Consider the following 16,954-nt stretch of genomic DNA (forward strand, 5'->3'; position numbering starts at 1 on the left):
TGATACATGAATCTCGGGCAGAGAGACAGCAGCACCAGGCTGCTGGCTCCACATGAACCCTGGTGCAGAAAAACAACTGAATCATCCTGATAATTCTCCAAGCAAAGCTCTCTTGGGGCCAATATTAAAAAAAAAAAAAAAAAAAAGACTTAAGTAGTAGTTTCTATGGCAACCAGCTTTAGGCCCACACCCTCCAACCTGTCCTCAAAGGCAGCCAGGAAAAAAGCATAACCTCTCGGCTCTGAGAATGCCTTTCTATCCCAGGCTAAAGGCCTCATGGCAGCCTCCCGGGAGCAGAATGCCATAGGGCTGGTCAGAACACCTCAGACGCTCCTCTTCCTCGACTCACTTCTCCTGCACTCGAGTACTGCATCTGGAGAAGGCCCTTCAAGACAAGCCCCTTCTGGGGCAAACCATTATACTCTGTTTTCTTATTCACGACAAACTGCAGAAAGGCCAGCTTTGCAAACCCAAGCCCTGGGTTCTGCTTCCCCGCTATTGACCTTATGGTCCTTACCCACCCAAGCCAACATCTCCTTGTTAAAGTCCAGCATATATATTAAAACAAGAATCTGAAAACAAGGGACGTGACCAAGGTCAAGCGCCAGTTTATCGGGTCTGGCTCTGAATCCTACAGCAGAAGCGGGTGACCAGGTCAGCGCTGACAGTGACTTGATGGCAGGAGGGAGGCTGGAGTGTAGCCGACCGGGCCTCTCCCCTGGCCCTCACCCGGCGTCCCTTGGTCCTTCTCTTCACCAGCCCCCGCCTGTCCCCTCTCTTCCTGGGGCCTCTGGAAAGCCCAGCCTGTCACCCTTTTCCCTAAAGGATTGTTCTCTTCACAAAGGAGGAAACGTCCTGGCCTTATCAGATATCCGGCTTCATGCTCGAGCACAGAGCACAGTGAAAATTTATCCCAAAAATACCAAGGCTGGAAGGTTATACTGAGGTCACCTCAGTCATCTGAGGGCTGGCCGAGCGTGTGTGCCCTGACTGGGACAGGCTCCAGGGAACCCAGTCAAGACTTCCCTGGGAAATGCACCCGGTGGCTGAAACCTCGAAGCCACACGTCCCCACATCCCACCCCCTCCCCCAGCCCTGCGGAACTTTCTCTTCTACCAAGAACACAACACAGGGGACCCAGTTCTCCTTCATGGTTTAGCCATCCCCTGCCCGGGATTGTGGGCTGTGCATGTGTTTATGGGAAGTGAGGGATGGGGATCCCCCCATGGGAGGTTGGTCAGGGCACTGAGGCAGGCTGGGGGCTACACCCTTGATCTAGGAGGACAGCAGGAATGTAACAGTGGTGGCCGTACTCAAGTCCGAGAGGCAGAAGCAGCTCCTTTATGCACACGGACGTTTACTTCTCACAGCAACCTGTCCATCCTAAGGAGCAGGAACTAGCAGCATCCCCATTTTACAGAAGAGGAAACCAAGGCTCAGGGAAGTCACGTCATCAAAGTGGCAGTTGACCTTCTACTAAGCACCTGCTGGGGCCCGAGCAGTGTCAGGTACTCCAGCTAACATCATACAAAGTTTTCCTGATCCTAATACCATTGTATAGATAAGAACACAGAGTCTCAGCAAGGTCACGGAGGAGCCCGAATGCGCCTTTCCCACGGCCTCCAGCCCTATGAAAGCGAGAGGGACTTCAGGTGGTCGGCAAGGCAAAGGCCCTGAAGGACGTGACATGGGGGCAGCACCCCCTCCCCCCGGGATGGGGGCCACCGGCAGGCCACACCTGTTTCTGGGCTGCTTGCACACAGGATGTGGGGATCTGTGGCCAAGCTGGCCAAGGAGCGGGTGAGAGTCACAGGGAGGCAAGTAGGGCCCTGGACACATGGAGGAAAGAAAATGCTGTCAGCAGGAGGGCTACCGTGTGGTGAGGAGACTAAGGAGAGTCCCCTTTGTCCTGACAGAGAAAGACAGGACGTCACATCTCCAATTATCACACGCTGACAAGTGCTCGCTCAAGCATCCCCTCCCGCTAGGGAGGCCCTCCATTCTGGCTGCATTTTCACTGATAATATGACTTTGTTTTTCGTAACCCTCGAGCTGCTTTCCAGAGGAATGAATCACGGTCTTGTCCACGACAGAGAAAACCCAGGGCAAGTCAGCGGGGGCAAAGGCAGCACCTCCCAAGGTGGCGGGTGGGTCATCACGGGGTCAAGATCTGGGAGGCTGTGGGAGGAAATGGGACCGGGAGGAGGGACCAGCCAAGAGGATCCAGTCCACGCTCAGAGACAGGCACGCAGGGGTCAAAGCAGTCGGCACAGCGAGGGAGCTTCCCACCAAGGCAGGACTCGGGGAGCTAGTGAGGCTATTGTTATTTTTTTAAAGTTTATTTATTTACTTATTTTGAGGGGGGCGGGCAGAGAGACAGAGGGAGAGAGAAAATCCCAAACAGGCTCTGCACTGTCAGTTCAGAGCCTGATGCAGGGCTCAATCTCACAACTATGAGATCACGACCTGAGCACAAACCAAGAATCAGATGCTTAACTGACTGAGCCACCCAGGCGCCCCAAGGGTGTTCTACTTCAAAGGCCCCTAGGATTCCCTTTCTCAAAGCCTGGCAAGAGGGTCCCACCCCTCATGCCAACTCAGAACCACTGACTGTGACTGTATGTGCTGAGGGTGTGGGGGTCACATCTGGACTCCACAGTGCCCTGATCTACACAGGTAGAGAGCAGAGGGGGTGCCAACCATGCCCTGGATGGACCCCATTTTACACCCAAAGAGACCGAGGCCCTGGCAGGGAAGCACCTGACCCCAGGCCATATGCTGGGGCAGCAACAGAACCATTACCACGGACTACTCAGCAAGACAGCTGCTATGGCTTTAGAGATGCACAGAGCCCTTCTCAGGCCTTCCCTCCTCACCATCCCTGCTCACCTGGAACCTGTGTACCAGCTCCAGGGACTGGCTGTCATTCTGGTCGGCTTCAAGGATGACATCCGTCAGCTTGTGGATGATGACGTCCAGGGGGCCTTGTTCCTCAATTGGCCGGCTAAGGTTCAGCTGCCAGGGGAGACAGAAGGACACCGAAAAAAAGAAGAACGTCAGCACCTGGGCCAACTGTCCCCACCGTACTCCCCACCCCTCCGCCTGTCCCTGATGCACTGGGGAAACACGGACGGGACAGAGAGCACACACCCACGAAGATCCCAGACTCCTCCAGGGCAGGGCCCGAGCCCCATGCTACCCCGCTTATAGAAGACACACACATGAAATCGAGGCATCTACTGGTTAAGCAGGCATCACTACGAAATCGTTTTATAGAGAAAACGTATACTGAACGTGTCCCATCTGGTCCATGACCTGGATTTTTCAGGTAGGGAAACGAGGGCTCTGAAGCCACACAGCCGGGTCTAAACTGAGATCTAAGGAGACACGCTTCCCAGGAAACTACAGTCTCAGCAAAGCTGTGATCTTCACGAACCAAAGAGGCGCTGCTTTCACAGGCCGGCAGCTTGCACTTCACACAGAAATCAGGGCTCATCACAGACACGGTGAGGGAGTGCGGGGCTGCCTGGAGCCCGTGAGGCGCAGCTGGCCCCGCTCCACTGGGGGCTGTGTTTATTTTTTCAAGAATGCGGGGTTAGGAAGATCACACCCCCAGGGAGCCAGAGCCGCCCAGCTGACAGACAGTCGGCATCACCTGACCCCAAGACAGGAGCACCTGCCAACAGCCAGGACGGCCTGACCCCGCGCTTCCTGACCTGCCAGATGTCTGCCGCCCGGCACACGGCCACCGCCACCTGCAAGGCCGGTCCCTCGGAGGCAGCGGCGCCAGCCCGGCACCTGGCTGACCCCCTGGATGGCCTCAGGAGAGGCCAGAGAAAGCCACCGGCCCCACCCCTACACCCATCCCCGCACAAGTGGGGCTCCCTCCAGGAGTCAAGGCTGACTGTTTCAAAGTTGCGAGTAGAGAAATCGAAGTGACGGCTGCACACGTTCACTCTGGGTGATAAAAACTACGTTTTCATGCTCCAACCATGGGGATAAGAGGTGATTTTACAAATGAGGAGAGTGGGGAATATGGACTTTGGAAACCTCACTAGGATCTGCCAGCGGGAAAGTGGTGGTGCTCACAGGCACATGCGAGGCTGGGCTTGTCACTCAGTGCCGCCAGCCCCATCCCTGACCCTCCGTGAGCCTTGGGAGGCTGTCCTCTAGTGCCACAACCACCTAGCGGCCCTGTCCTCTGGCCGAGTGGCCAACTGGAGGCACGTGAGAAGAAGGGAGAGGGAAAAGTCTGGCTGTCTGTTCCCACTGTCCTCACGTCCCCGCCGTATTTCTGCCAACTAGCCACCATCCCTGCCAAGCAGACAGTCCCTCTGCTGCCTCTGGGCCCCCGTACACCACCTTCCCTCCCCTTGTCCCCTCCGGCCTGGGGTGGTGACAGCTTGCCACTCTTGGGGTGCCTCACCACATCCTGCTGGCTGCTTTGACCCAGCCCACACCTGTCATCCTCTCTTATTTAAACTCTTATCTAATTAAACCTTCAGAAAGTACCAGCTCTTTCCTCGTGGTATCCTTAACTCCTTGTTGTTGTTGTTTTTAATATCTGCCAGAAAAGATGTTAAGGGACTTCTCCTATTTAAAAAAAAAAAAAAAAAAATCCCAGGGCACCCGGCTGGCTCAGTTGGTTAAGTGTCCAACTCTTGATTTCAGCTCAAGTCATGATCCCACGGCTAGTCAGACCGAGCCCCACATCGGGATCTGCGCTGACAGTGTGGGGCCTGCTTGGGATTCTCTCTCTCTCTCTCTCTCTCTCTCTCTCTCTCTCTCTCTCCCTCTCTGCCCCTCCCCTGCGTGTGTTCTCCCTCTTTCTCTCCCTCAAAAATAAATGAACATTTTTTTTAATCCCATGGATCTCACAATAATACTGAAAGAGACTCTTCCCACCCCATGGTGACTAGCCTGTATACAGAACAAAAAGTCAGACTAGCTGAGAAGCCGACCTTCCCTTCTAGGGCTCCTGGGTGGGAAGGGAAGCAGCACTTGCTATCCTCACATCAAGCCCCAGAGCTAAGGGTGACATTGTCACCATCACAGACCAGGACACCAAGAGCCCAAGGCACCCACTAAGTGGCCAGGCAAGGCAATGCGACTGGGAAGAGGCCCAGCTGGGGCCTGGATGGAGGCCAAACAGTAGCCCCTGTGGGCTCAGCCTGCAGCCGAGCTGCCCAGTGTGCTGGACCAATGCACGAGCCCGGCTCATCATCCCCCCGGGCCTCAGTTTCCCCTTCGACAAACAGAGGAACTTGCAAGGACCCTTCTGGTTCTGTCTGTGGATTCGGTATTACATTCCCATCCAACTCCACTTCCCAGGAAACCAAAAAATGAGAAACAGAACTTGAAGGAAGAGACCAAAGCCGGTGGGAGGTGGTAACCTGGGCAAAGAACAGCAAATTCGCAAGAGATGCCATAGGCCCCAACCCATTTTTGCCGTAACCCGTGGCTCCACCATGACAGGTGCCACAAACAGGAGACCGATATTTTCAGACCAAGGCAGCTAGAAATAGAAGAGAACTGGGTCACATGGGAGATGCTGGGTTATCGGAAGCTCCATCCCCACTCCTCCAAAGAGAAGCTTCCAGGTCTCCTGTGCAGTATGAGGGGACACAAATGTGTCCCTGTGGTTTTGGGGAAGGAGGTGGACAAGGGAGATACCCCTGGCTCGTCCCTGCCTGACATCAGCCTGCAGCCTGCAGACCTGACAGGCATGGGCTGTTTGGAAAACAAGCTCTCCACGTTCCCGGCCGCTCCACTGAAGGTAAACAGTTGAGTTCTGGAAGCCAGCCACCTTCCTTTGTATATTTTCCAAGCATTTTTATGCCAGTAAAACCCTTTCACGAGAACGGCAACTTGGGACACACATCAGGCCTGGTCTGGTCCTGGCTCGGCCGTCTCTCTCACGGCAGCATCTCTGCTGAGGCCTGAGTGGAGCTGTCACTGGTTCCAGAAGGTTCCCCAGCACATCTTCTCCTCAAGTAGCCAGATAAGCCATGATCGCCCTAAGGGGTCTATCCTCCTACAAATGCCTCGAGGGGACTGTGGTCTCTCACTGCTGGCTGGGAAGGAGGAGGTGGGCACTCAGGCAGGGTCATGCTGGGAGAGGGGCTGGCTCCCAAGAAGCCAGGACACGGCAGAAGAGGGGACCCTGGTGGGCCAGGTTTCATTTCTCAAGATGGGGTGGGGAGGGGAGGCAGAAGGGAACTTGTTCAACTGTCATTTTGTTTTTCTGACCACACTCTGCCTCCAGAAAAGGGAACTTTCCCAGGAACTTGTTCTCTTCTGCGGAAAGGGTCTGATCTGTCCCTCAGCCAGGAACAAGGATGTCTCAATGAAAGGGCTGCCCGCTGTGGCCAGAGGAGGTCTGTGGGTGCCATGCTTCCAAGTCACGCCATCCTGTGAGGCCAATGCCGGACGCTGTTCTGCACAGAGCTCAGAGCTCAGGATTCGGATGAAACAAGGACCCACTGTTTCCCTCAGCTACGTAGGCAGGAGGCTGACTGGAGATGGGGGGCAGGGGGCGCTGGGAGCAGTTCGGACAAAGGCCTGCAAACCCCAATGGCCGGAAAGTTACCTCTGACTCCCGAAGCAAGCAACCCAATCATGCCCAGCCTAGGATCCAAGGTGAGCTAGACTCTGACTATCCCCACGTCTCCCACCACCCGGTCTGGGAGGAAGATGTGCATGGCAGAAGCCTGGAAACCCCATCACAGCTCAGCTGCTCCTGGGCTGGGCAGGGGATTTAACTGCTCTGCACCTCAGTTTCCACAAAATGAGGATGTTACCTTACTGGGCTATTTTGGGATTAGAACATCCCATTTATGGATGGGGCACAGGATAGATGTCCAGCAGGTGCATTACTACTGCTCTGGGTGCTTAGACAACTAAGCACCCGCCTCTGCCTACTCATTTGACAAGTATCCCCTGGGCACCTCCTGGGCACCAGATGCAGAGTCCCTGTGCTCCCCTCTCGAGGCTCTCTGTCAGTAACCCAGTGAGTGTCCCAGCTCACTGTGGAAGCTGGCCCAAGCTATACAGCTACATGTCACTCCAGGCCCCACATGGGACACGAGCTCCTGTGTCTGAGCCGCCCCTCTGCCCAGAATATCCCCTGGCCCCACGTCCCCTTGTCCCCACAGTGACAAGTCCCAGCTCCAAAGCTCAATCCTTTTCCAGACTTCTCAACTCGTTCTACCCCAAACAGGAAGATTTAATGGCTCCCTGGTCTCACCCATATCCCTGGGACCCCCTGCGTATCCTTCAGGGACTGCTACCTAACTTCTAAATATAAAGTCCTTCCTGGGGCGCCTGGGTGGCTCAGTCGGTTGGGCGCCCGACTTCAGCTCAGGTCATGACCTCGCAGTCCATGAATTCGAGGTCCGTGAGTTCGAGCCCCGTGTCGGGCTCTGTGCTGACAGCTCAGAGCCTGGAGCCTGCTTCGGATTCTGTGTCTCCCTCTCTCTGGCCCTCCCCCGCTCATACTCTGTCTCACTCTCTCTCTCAAAGATAAACAAACATTAAAAAATATTAAAAGAAAATAAAATAAAGTCCTTCCTCTAATCCTGCCTCGTCCACCAGATCCTGAGATCCCCAAACACCAGGGCTGGGCCTGGCATCCCCAGGGAAGAGCTTGCTAATGTGTGCTAAACGCAATCAGAAGTTCTGAAGAACACAGTGAACGATGCAGGCCTACCGGAAGGGGCATCCCGTGAAGCAGGGTGACGCTCTCCTCCTCAGGGGGTTACAAATGGCCTCCTGGAGGAGGAGGGAGAGAGCAAAACGGGACCTCCAGAGGTGGCTGGAGGAAGACAGGTGTAACGCAGGCCTACTGACACTTGTCAAGTCCAAATGCATCACGTGCCACAGGCTACCCTCTGCAGAAGGAGCTTGTCCTACGGCACCGACCCCTGAATGCCACCCTGGCAGGGGTGGCCCATGACCACCCCTCTCTCATGCTGCATCTGCAGGCTGGAAACAGGGGATCCTAGGGAGCCAGGCACCTCCCACGACCACAGTTGTGCTGTGGGGTGAACACCTAATAAATCTCGAGTGTGTTAAGGCAAAATCTGTAGGTTGTAGGCTGAAAGTTTGCCTCCCCGAATATAGTCCCCAAGGACAGTGTGTGTGTGGAGTGAGGAGAAGGGCCCCCCAAGATGAGAACAGGGCAGGGAGCTCCAGCTCTTCCTTCTCACCTAAACTTCCACATGTGCTTCCCTGACAGGATCAATAAGCAGCCAGATATAACAAAAATGTAAAACCATCTCTGGGGCTCATCAGGGAGGCTGGGGACCCGGGGAAAACTGGCTCCCAACCCATGCTGGGGCCGCTCATCCTCTCTGGATACAAGATGCAGGGTGTCCTATGACCTCAGAAGCCTGGGCTGCTGAAAACAATCTACGCCTCTCTGAACGGTCAGACGGGCTGCAAGTGCAGCCCACGTGGGAGTCGGACAGGCTTAAGGACCTTCCTCCCGGAACCTCAGCTTCACGGTGCAAAGACCCATTGTCCTGTGGCCAGGACGCAGCTCTCGCCCACTTGCTCTGAGCTGGGCCCTGTTCTAAGCACTTTACATGTATAGCTTATCATATAGTTCTTGCAACAGCCTGAGATGGGGACCCACTATAGGCACAGGGATTGAATAACACACCAAGGACTCACAGCGCACACAGACTCTTAACCATTCCCAGCCAACAGCACGGTGGTGAAACAACCCCGTGGGACTCCCTGGGTGTTAGCACGGTCTTTTGTTCTAATGACGCACAGCTTGGGGGCCTCCAGATGAGGGCTGGTCACCAGAAAGACCAAGCCATGATGAGAACTCTGGAACTTTCAGCCCCATCTCCTGTCCTCCAGCAAGAGGAGAGGGGCTGAAAACTGAGCTGATGATCGATCATGCCAACATGATGAACACTCCATAAAAAGCCCAAAGGTACGGGGCTTGGGGAGCGTCGGTGAACACAAGGAGGTGCTAAGGGGCTCCGAGAGGACAGGGAGAATCCACATCCTTCCCCACACACCTTGCCCTGCACGTCTCTTCCATCTGGATGCTCAAGTAGGTCCTTCATCATATCCCTTTATAATAAAGCCAGCAAACAGGAAGTGATTTGTTCCTGAGTTCTGTGAGCCACTCTAGCAAATTAATCAAATTAATCAAACCTGACAAGGGGGTCCTTCCAACTGAGAGCCGGCTGGTCAGGAACACGGATGACAAGCTGGACTGGAGAGTAGCATCTGAAGGGTGCGAGCCAAAGGACAGTCTTGTGGGACTGAGCCCTTTGCCTGTGGGATCCAACACCACCCCCCGGTAGAGGGCATCAGAACTGGGTTACATTGCAAGACACCCAACGGGGGTTATGGCACTGCTTGGTGTGGGAAAACATTCCCGCACACCTAGTGTTAGAAGCGTTTTGATTGTGAAGAAGTGTGATGACAGCAAACGACAAACACGGGAGGTGCGTTTTCCCTACTCAATAGCACAATCCATAAATACCAGCTATTACATTTCCCTATTCTCATTCTTCATATGACTGCTGACCAGTGGAAATTTCCCTGACTTTTCTATCAAGAAGGACTCAAATACAAGTCAGAATTTGAATTTTGCAAAGCTAGGTCACTTGTACTGACTCACATTAGACTTCAAAGTGCTTGCTCCCACAGTAAAATGTATTGTCATTGTTGATGATGATGAACATGTACAAAGTTCTGACTTTGGGCCACATACTACGCTAACAAGAGCCCACCGCGTGAGGTACAGATGAGGACACCGAGTCACAGAGAGGTCAAGTAACATGCTCGGGGTCATGGTTACAGCTGCATGAGACTCGCATCTCTCTCCTGCCAAAGCCAGACAATTAACCTCTAAACCAAAGGGTGTCCTGGGTGCCTGGGGCTTTCCTTCCATCCCGTTTTCCCTTAATCCACCCCTGCAGAGTGGTATGGTTTCAGCAGTGACTTCCGATCGAAGTCACTAGATGAAAAGTTTTGTCTCAACCAAGGTCCAGACGAAACAGCCCGGATGAAAGGCGAGGGGGCGCCAGTCTGTTTTATTCCTCTGCACTCTCCATGGGTCTGGGCATCTGGGATAGAGCGGCCATCTCCAACACTTAAAGCCTCGCCACGCAGGGGGCAGGTCTCCGTGGAAGAAAAGTCGGGTCTGGTGCCTCACGGTCAGACTTCAAATGGGAACCTGGCCTCGGAGGATGCAGCGCGGGTCGTGCATTTCTTCAGCAGGATTGGTCCCAAAAGACAAGTTTGGGACTCCCCAAGCCTTTTCTCGGGGAGAGAAGACTGAAGGCTTTTCCCCAGCAAGGGCAGCTCTCACTCCCAAAGGAGCTCAAAGTGGCCCTCAGAGAGGTCAGGAGCTGGAGGGCACGTGGGGCTGACCACCAAGACCAGCAGGCAGGGTCAAGGACAGGGCTGGTCACCCCAGTAGCTCCTGCCCCAGAAGGAGGAGAGGAACTGTCACCAACACTCCCTGACCCGATTCCCCAGTTTCTTAGTAACTGGTTTCTGGTTACTGGGTAATAAGAAACAGCGATCTGGTTAAGGCAGAAGAGTGAATAACCTTTCTCCCCTAGGAGATGAATGAGGAGCCAAAGTTGACTAAATGGAACCATGACAAATGTACCTTACAGTTCCAAAGTTCTGGCCATTTGCAAGCTGACTTTATTTCAAAGAGCCAAAAAGCTTATACCCACTCAGCAAGCGTGATTCCTTAAGAACAAGGCTGACCCCAGGTTCTCAGGAGCTAAGAAAACCCTGGCCCTGACCCAATGCCAGGGAGCCAGGTTCAAGAGTAGATTAAAAAGATAAACACACCCATGCCCTTTGACCCAGTAAGCCAACTCCTGGGAAGCTGGACTAAGAAAAAAAATCAACAGGTGGAAAATCACTCCTGGCCCAGGAACATTCGCTGAGGCCACACTGACAAAAGGCACAGGACACAGAATACATGTCCCCAAACGGGGGACTGGATAGGTAACAACAGGCACCCCCACACCAGAAGACACTGAAGAATTACTAGACGGACAAGGCCTCAGGGAGACAAGTGTGAAGGTGTGTCCCAACCATGTGAACCCACACTTGCTGTGGACAAAGCTGGAAAGGAAACCCGAACACGAGAGGATCCTGGGCATAGAGGAGTCATTGTGGGTCTAAAGCCCATCTGGGAAGAGGGCAGGATGTACTTCCTGATTCCCTTGCAACTGGGCCCAATCACGTGACTGTTCTGGCCAATGACCTGTGAGGTGGCGAACCGTCACCTCCTGGCAGAACATTTACCTGCAAGGGCCAGAGCCTCCAGGACCCTCTCTTTCCCGCTGGCACAGCAATAGCGATGTTCAAGGGGGAGCCTTGATCTCTGAGCAATTATGAACAGAGGCCCCAGCTGCCTCCCCATGAGTGAGACATAACAACCCCCCTGTTTTAGGCTGCTAAGACTTGGGGTTATTTGTTAACACAGCACACCCTAGTCCTAAATTTTCTCTTTTTCATTTGTTCAAACAGCAGTGGTGGAAGGGCAGGGGAAAGGGGGAGAAAAGTAAATGAAAGCAAATAATAACTTACAGGTAACCTATCAGGTTGAGACTGGGCTTTTTTTTTTTTTTTTTTTAAGTAATAATTCAGTATTTGGACGCAATATGACAACAGGAATTTATCCTGTAAGGGGGAAAGATTCAATGTCCAATCCTCTAGGATTGGAAGGGAGAAATCTTGAATGGACCCACACCATGAAGTGGCTGCTCTCCAGCACCCCAGAAAAGTCCACCAACAGTCCCCTAAACTGCCCAAGGAGTCCCTTGACCCTCTGTGGCTCAGCTAAACAGGCTGCTTCCAACTTGCTACGGTTCACAGTGGTGGCTGCTGGCAGGAGTCAGGGCAGTGGAAACGAGACCCTCCCATTTGGTGCCAGGCACCAGCCTGGTCCTGTTCTGAGGAAAAAGCTCGAACCAAGACTGGCAAAAAAGAAAGAAAACAGCATGAAAAGGGCTGGCAGATCTGGGCCCAGGGGAAGAAGAGTCAAAGGCCATGTTAACAACGGCTGACTGCAGAGAGAGAGAGAGTCAGGATGGGGGGGGTCCCCCACTCAATCCCCTGTCCCCAGTCCAGAGGAGGAAACCCAGAGTCCCCTTGTCCTTAGCACACCCTGCTTTCCTGCAGGCCAATTCTCTTCCTGAGCCGCCAGAAGCTCAGAGGCATCCCGCACCCACCCCAGGCAGAAGGGCGCAAAGGTTTCCAGCCCAGGGAGGGTTCTTCCCTCACCTCCCTCAGCGTGCTTCCCCACCTGCAGAGGAAAGAGGTAAAGAGACATCCTTCCTAAAACCATCACCAGCATGCCACGAGGAGACAGGCACGGGCTCCCTGTGTGAACGGACCTGTACACAGTGCACAGATGTCAGTCATTAGGATGTTCCTCCTTACGGGAGGCTGAATTTTCTCTAGGTTCAAGTTAAGCCTCTCCTGCCTTGTTTGCCTCTCTGCCAGCTCAATCCTAATAATCACCACCACCAGGACCCGTAGGACATCCCAGGCGCTGTGCTAAGCACCTCACAACCCATTCCATCTCATCCTCACAATGTCGCTAGGAAGCAGGGGTGGCTGTCACCACCAGGCAGATGCGGCAAGGAAGGTTCCAGGAGGCAAAGGCAGCTGTCAAAGGTTATATAAGCAGTAAGCTAGTGGGGGACATAGGTCTCCACCTCCCTCCCCCCAGTCCCTATGGCTCCAGGACAGGTGTTCCTAAGCCCTCTGCTTTCCTTAGGAAGTGGAGTGGCCAGAGAGATATGTTTCCTCAAGGTGACAGCAATGGGCTGCTGTGGCTGCAATGTGATCTAAGACACAGTCTGCAGGCCACTCCCACCCACCGGGACTGGAGGCAGGACTGTGTCTGCCTGGGGTCACCACAGACAGGTACATGGTCTTGCCCACGGCTCCAAAAAGAGCAAAATAAATGTGGGAGTTAATATATGAAAATAGTGGCATTTGAAAATAGGGGATAAAAGATGGACTATTAATAAACGTCCTGGGGTAATTCAATATCCATCTGGAAAAAAGAATACATGGAGATGCACACCTCCTATCTTCCACATAAATAAATTCTAAGTGCAAAGAATTGAAGCAAGCAAAGATTTAATGATAAAAAAAAAAAAAAAAAAACAAGCTGAAAACAGAAATACCTGGAGAAACCACGAGAAAATTTAAGAAATACTTTGGGGCTGGCACAAGAACAGACACTCAGACCAATGGAACAGAACAGAGAACCCAGAAATGGACCCACAAGCGTATGGCCAGCTAATCTTTGACAAAGCAGGAAAGAATATCCAATGGAATAAAGACAGTCTCTTCAGCAAGCAGCGCTGGGAAAACTGGACAGCGACATGCAGAAGAATGAACCTGGACCACTTTCTTACCCCAGACACAAAAATAAACTCAAAATGGATGAAAGACCTAAATGTAAGACAGGAAGCCATCAAAATCCTCGAGGAGAAAGCAGGCAAAAACCTCTTTGATCTTGGCCGCAGCAACTTCTTACTCAACACGTCTCCGGAGGCAAGGGAAACAAAAGCCAAAATGAACTACTGGGACCTCCTCAAAATGAAAAGCTTCTGCCCAGCGAAGGAAACAATCAGCAAAACTAAAAGGCAACCGACAGAATAGAAGATATTTGCAAATGACATATCAGATAAAGGGTTAGTATCCAAAATCTATAAGGAACTGATCAAACTCAACACCCAAAAAACAAATAATCCAGTGAAGAAATGGGCAGAAGACACGAATAGACACCTTTCCAAAGAAGACATCCACATGGCCAACTGACACTTGAAAAAATGCGCAACATCATTCATCATCGGGGAAATACAAATCAAAACCACCACGAGATACCACCTCACCCCTGTCAGAATGGCTAACATTAACAACTCGGGCAACAACAGATGTTGGCGAGGATGCGGAGAAAGAGGATCTCTTTTGCATTGTTGGTGGGAATGCAAGCTGGTGCAGCCACTCTGGAAAACAGCATGGAGGTTCCTCAAAAAACTAAAAATAGAACTACCGTACGACCCAGAAATTGCACTACTAGGCATTTATCCAAGGGATACAGGTGTGCTGTTTCGAAGGGACACAGGCACCCCATGTTTATAGCAGCACTATCAACAATAGCCAAAGCATGGAAAGAGCCCAAATGTCCATCGATGGATGAATGGATAAAAAAGATGTGGCACGTATGTATGTATGCATGTACGTATGTGTGTGTATAGATAGATAGATAGATAGATAGATATAGATATAGACATAGACATAGATATAAATACACACACACACACACACACACACACACACACACACACACACACACAAAATAGAGTATTACTCACCAATCAAAAAAGATGAAATATTGCCATCTGCAACTAAGTGGATGGAACTGGAGGGTATTATGCTAAGTGAAATTAGTCAGAGAAAGACAAAAATTATATGACTTCACTCATATGAGAACTTTAAGAGACAAAACAGATGAACATAAGGTAAGGGAAACAAAAATAATATAAAAACAGGGAGGGGGACAAAACAGAAGAGACTCTTAAATATGGAGAACAAACAAGGTTGCAGGAGGGGTGGTGGGAGGGGGGATGGGTTAAATGGGTAAGGGGCACTAAGGAATCTACTCCTGAAATCATTGTTGCACTAGATGCTAACTAATTTGGATGTAAATTTTAAAAAATAAAATTAAAAAAAAAAAAAGAAAAGAAATGCTTTTGGGCATTAAGAATCAAAAAATGGAAACATCAGGGGTACCCTGGGTGGCTCAGTCATCCTACTCTTGATTCTGGCTCAGGTCATGATCTCATGGTTCCTGGCTTCGAGCCCCGCATCGGGCTCTGTGCTGACAACACAGAGCCTGCTTGGTAGCAAAATCACCTCGAGTCAGGTGAAAAGGGTCACAAAGTGAGGATGTTACACAGGTGTCATCACCGCGCCATGGGTGCCTTTGCTCCTACCTGGTGGAGGTGCCAGTGTCAGCCCACTTGGCTGGGGAGCTTCTGTGGAGCGGACCGTGGCATACTGCGTGGGCAGCAGACAGGATGGAAAAATCTAGAATCCAGGCCCCTGACAGACTCAAAAATGCCTCCACTATTTTCATATGTTAATTCCCATATATATTTTTAAAAAATCCCTGTGTGTGTGTGTATTTTTTTCTTTTTTTTTTTTTTTGCCCTTTTTGGATTCTCCATTAATTTGTATAGTCTGGCACCAATACCACAGTGGTTTGGCTTTGTTTCATTTCCCCGCCCACACTATTTTAATTACAGTATCTGTAGGATATGGCTTAATACCTAGAAAAGCTAGTTCCCCCTCACTCTTCTTTTTTTGCAATGTCCCTGAGAGTCACGCTCATTTCTTTTTGTCTACATGCCTTCTAGAATAGGACTGGGACTGGGGGTGAGTTACATTTACAGACGATTTAGAGAAAACTCGTGGTTTGATGTTGACTTGTCCTACCGAGAAGAACGCGGTATGCTGTATTTGCAGCTCACATCACCAACGTCTATTTTTTTCATATATAATAAGCTCCAACAAACTGCTAAGAAAGAGACAACGCTATAGAAATTACAACGAACAAAAGATACGTTCAGACATAAGTAAAGAAAAGAAAAGAAAAATGGCTCCAAATGTATAAATGTTAAAAATGCTAAACGTCACAGAGAAGACAAAAGGGAATTACCACTTTTTGTATTTTGTGCACCATATTGGCTAAAGTCTGAGAAACTGATAAAACACTCTTGGGGTACGGGGAAACAAGCGCTGAAACCCCCGGCGGTGGGGAGTGCAAATTCGAATCATCTCAACAGGAGGTAAGTTGGGAGTATCTTGTCTCAATTTTAAGTCGCCCTCTGGTCAGCAGGTCCAACTCGAGGAACTGATCCCACGTGAAGTGCTAGGTTAGGCATTGCTGTTGCATTTGCTATGCATGGCTGCACAGCAGAGGAGGAAGAGGACAAGAAGAAGAAAGGAGGAAGGAGGAGGGAGACGGAGACACAAGTCCACCAAGAGGGGCTGCTTGAGGCACTAATGGTAACCCTGAACGTGGAACACTACACAGCCATAAAAAAAAGGAACGGGGAGTGTCTTCCGTACTGAGAAGGAGAGACCTCCAAGAAGGTACAGATCACCAAGTACAGAGTGCTACAATGGGGAGCGTATCTTAACGAAGTTCACAAGAAACTGGTCAGAGTGGCACTCTCCAGAGAGAAGAACCAGGAGCCTTTACAGGGAGCAGTTGTGAGCTTTTTCATTTCCAACCAGTGACATGTATCTTTACGTAAATTTTTAAATTACCAGGTAAGCAGCATGTATAACGAGCACGTGTTCGCAGTCGGACCTGAATCCAAATCCAGCCAATATCTAGCATACACTGAGCACCTGCTGTGTGCCAGACTGCTGTAATAAGCACTTTACATGAATTAGCCTCACAACCACCTGTGAGGCAAGACGATTATTATTCCCGTTACACAGATGAAGACCCCGAGGTTTGGAGAAGGTGAACAACCGGCCCCGTTCACACAGCTAATCAGGGAGGAACCAGGATAGGCCACCAGGGAGAAAGAGGAGCCAGACAGCTGCAGAAGCGGACTCCAGAGACTACGGCTCCGAACGCCCACGACACAGACAATTCAACAACGTGCACGTGGACAACCGCACACACACGCACTCTCATTACTAATCGCCCAGGTCCTGGAACACACACACACCCAGTCAGCAATGGGACCGCCAACCGCAAAGGGCAGTGGCCTCCATTGCCACCTGGCCCCATCCCCAACTCAGACATGGTAACTGCTCATTCCCAGCCGTGTCCATCCAACCAGCCTGGTTTGGTCAAGAGCAGCAAGGGGTCCACTGGAAAATTCCCCCCACTCACTGTGTGGGGTGTCAAAGCCGGAGGGAA

At 51.5% G+C, this 16,954-nt stretch overlaps 1 protein-coding gene across 4 annotated transcripts in view; it reads right to left on the reverse strand.

Annotated features, from left to right (window-relative positions):
* Positions 1–16,954, reverse strand: part of ITPK1 (inositol-tetrakisphosphate 1-kinase) — a 179,088-nt gene that overhangs the window by 70,649 nt on the left and 91,485 nt on the right. For 2 of the 4 annotated variants that reach the window (XM_053889727.1, XM_019462099.2), the window contains exon 3: positions 2,890–3,015. The exons of 1 other annotated variant lie outside the window; for it this stretch is intronic. In XM_053889727.1, coding sequence (XP_053745702.1) covers positions 2,890–3,015 — 126 coding nt within the window. Of the gene's footprint in view, positions 1–1,313; positions 1,335–2,889; positions 3,016–16,954 lie in introns of those variants that run through there. One more of the 4 variants, XM_053889729.1, reaches the window with a different exon arrangement.

This window comes from Panthera pardus, unplaced genomic scaffold (assembly GCF_024362965.1).
Source record: "Panthera pardus isolate Hobbes unplaced genomic scaffold, ASM2436296v1 HiC_scaffold_24, whole genome shotgun sequence".
Lineage (NCBI taxonomy): Eukaryota > Metazoa > Chordata > Mammalia > Carnivora > Felidae > Panthera > Panthera pardus.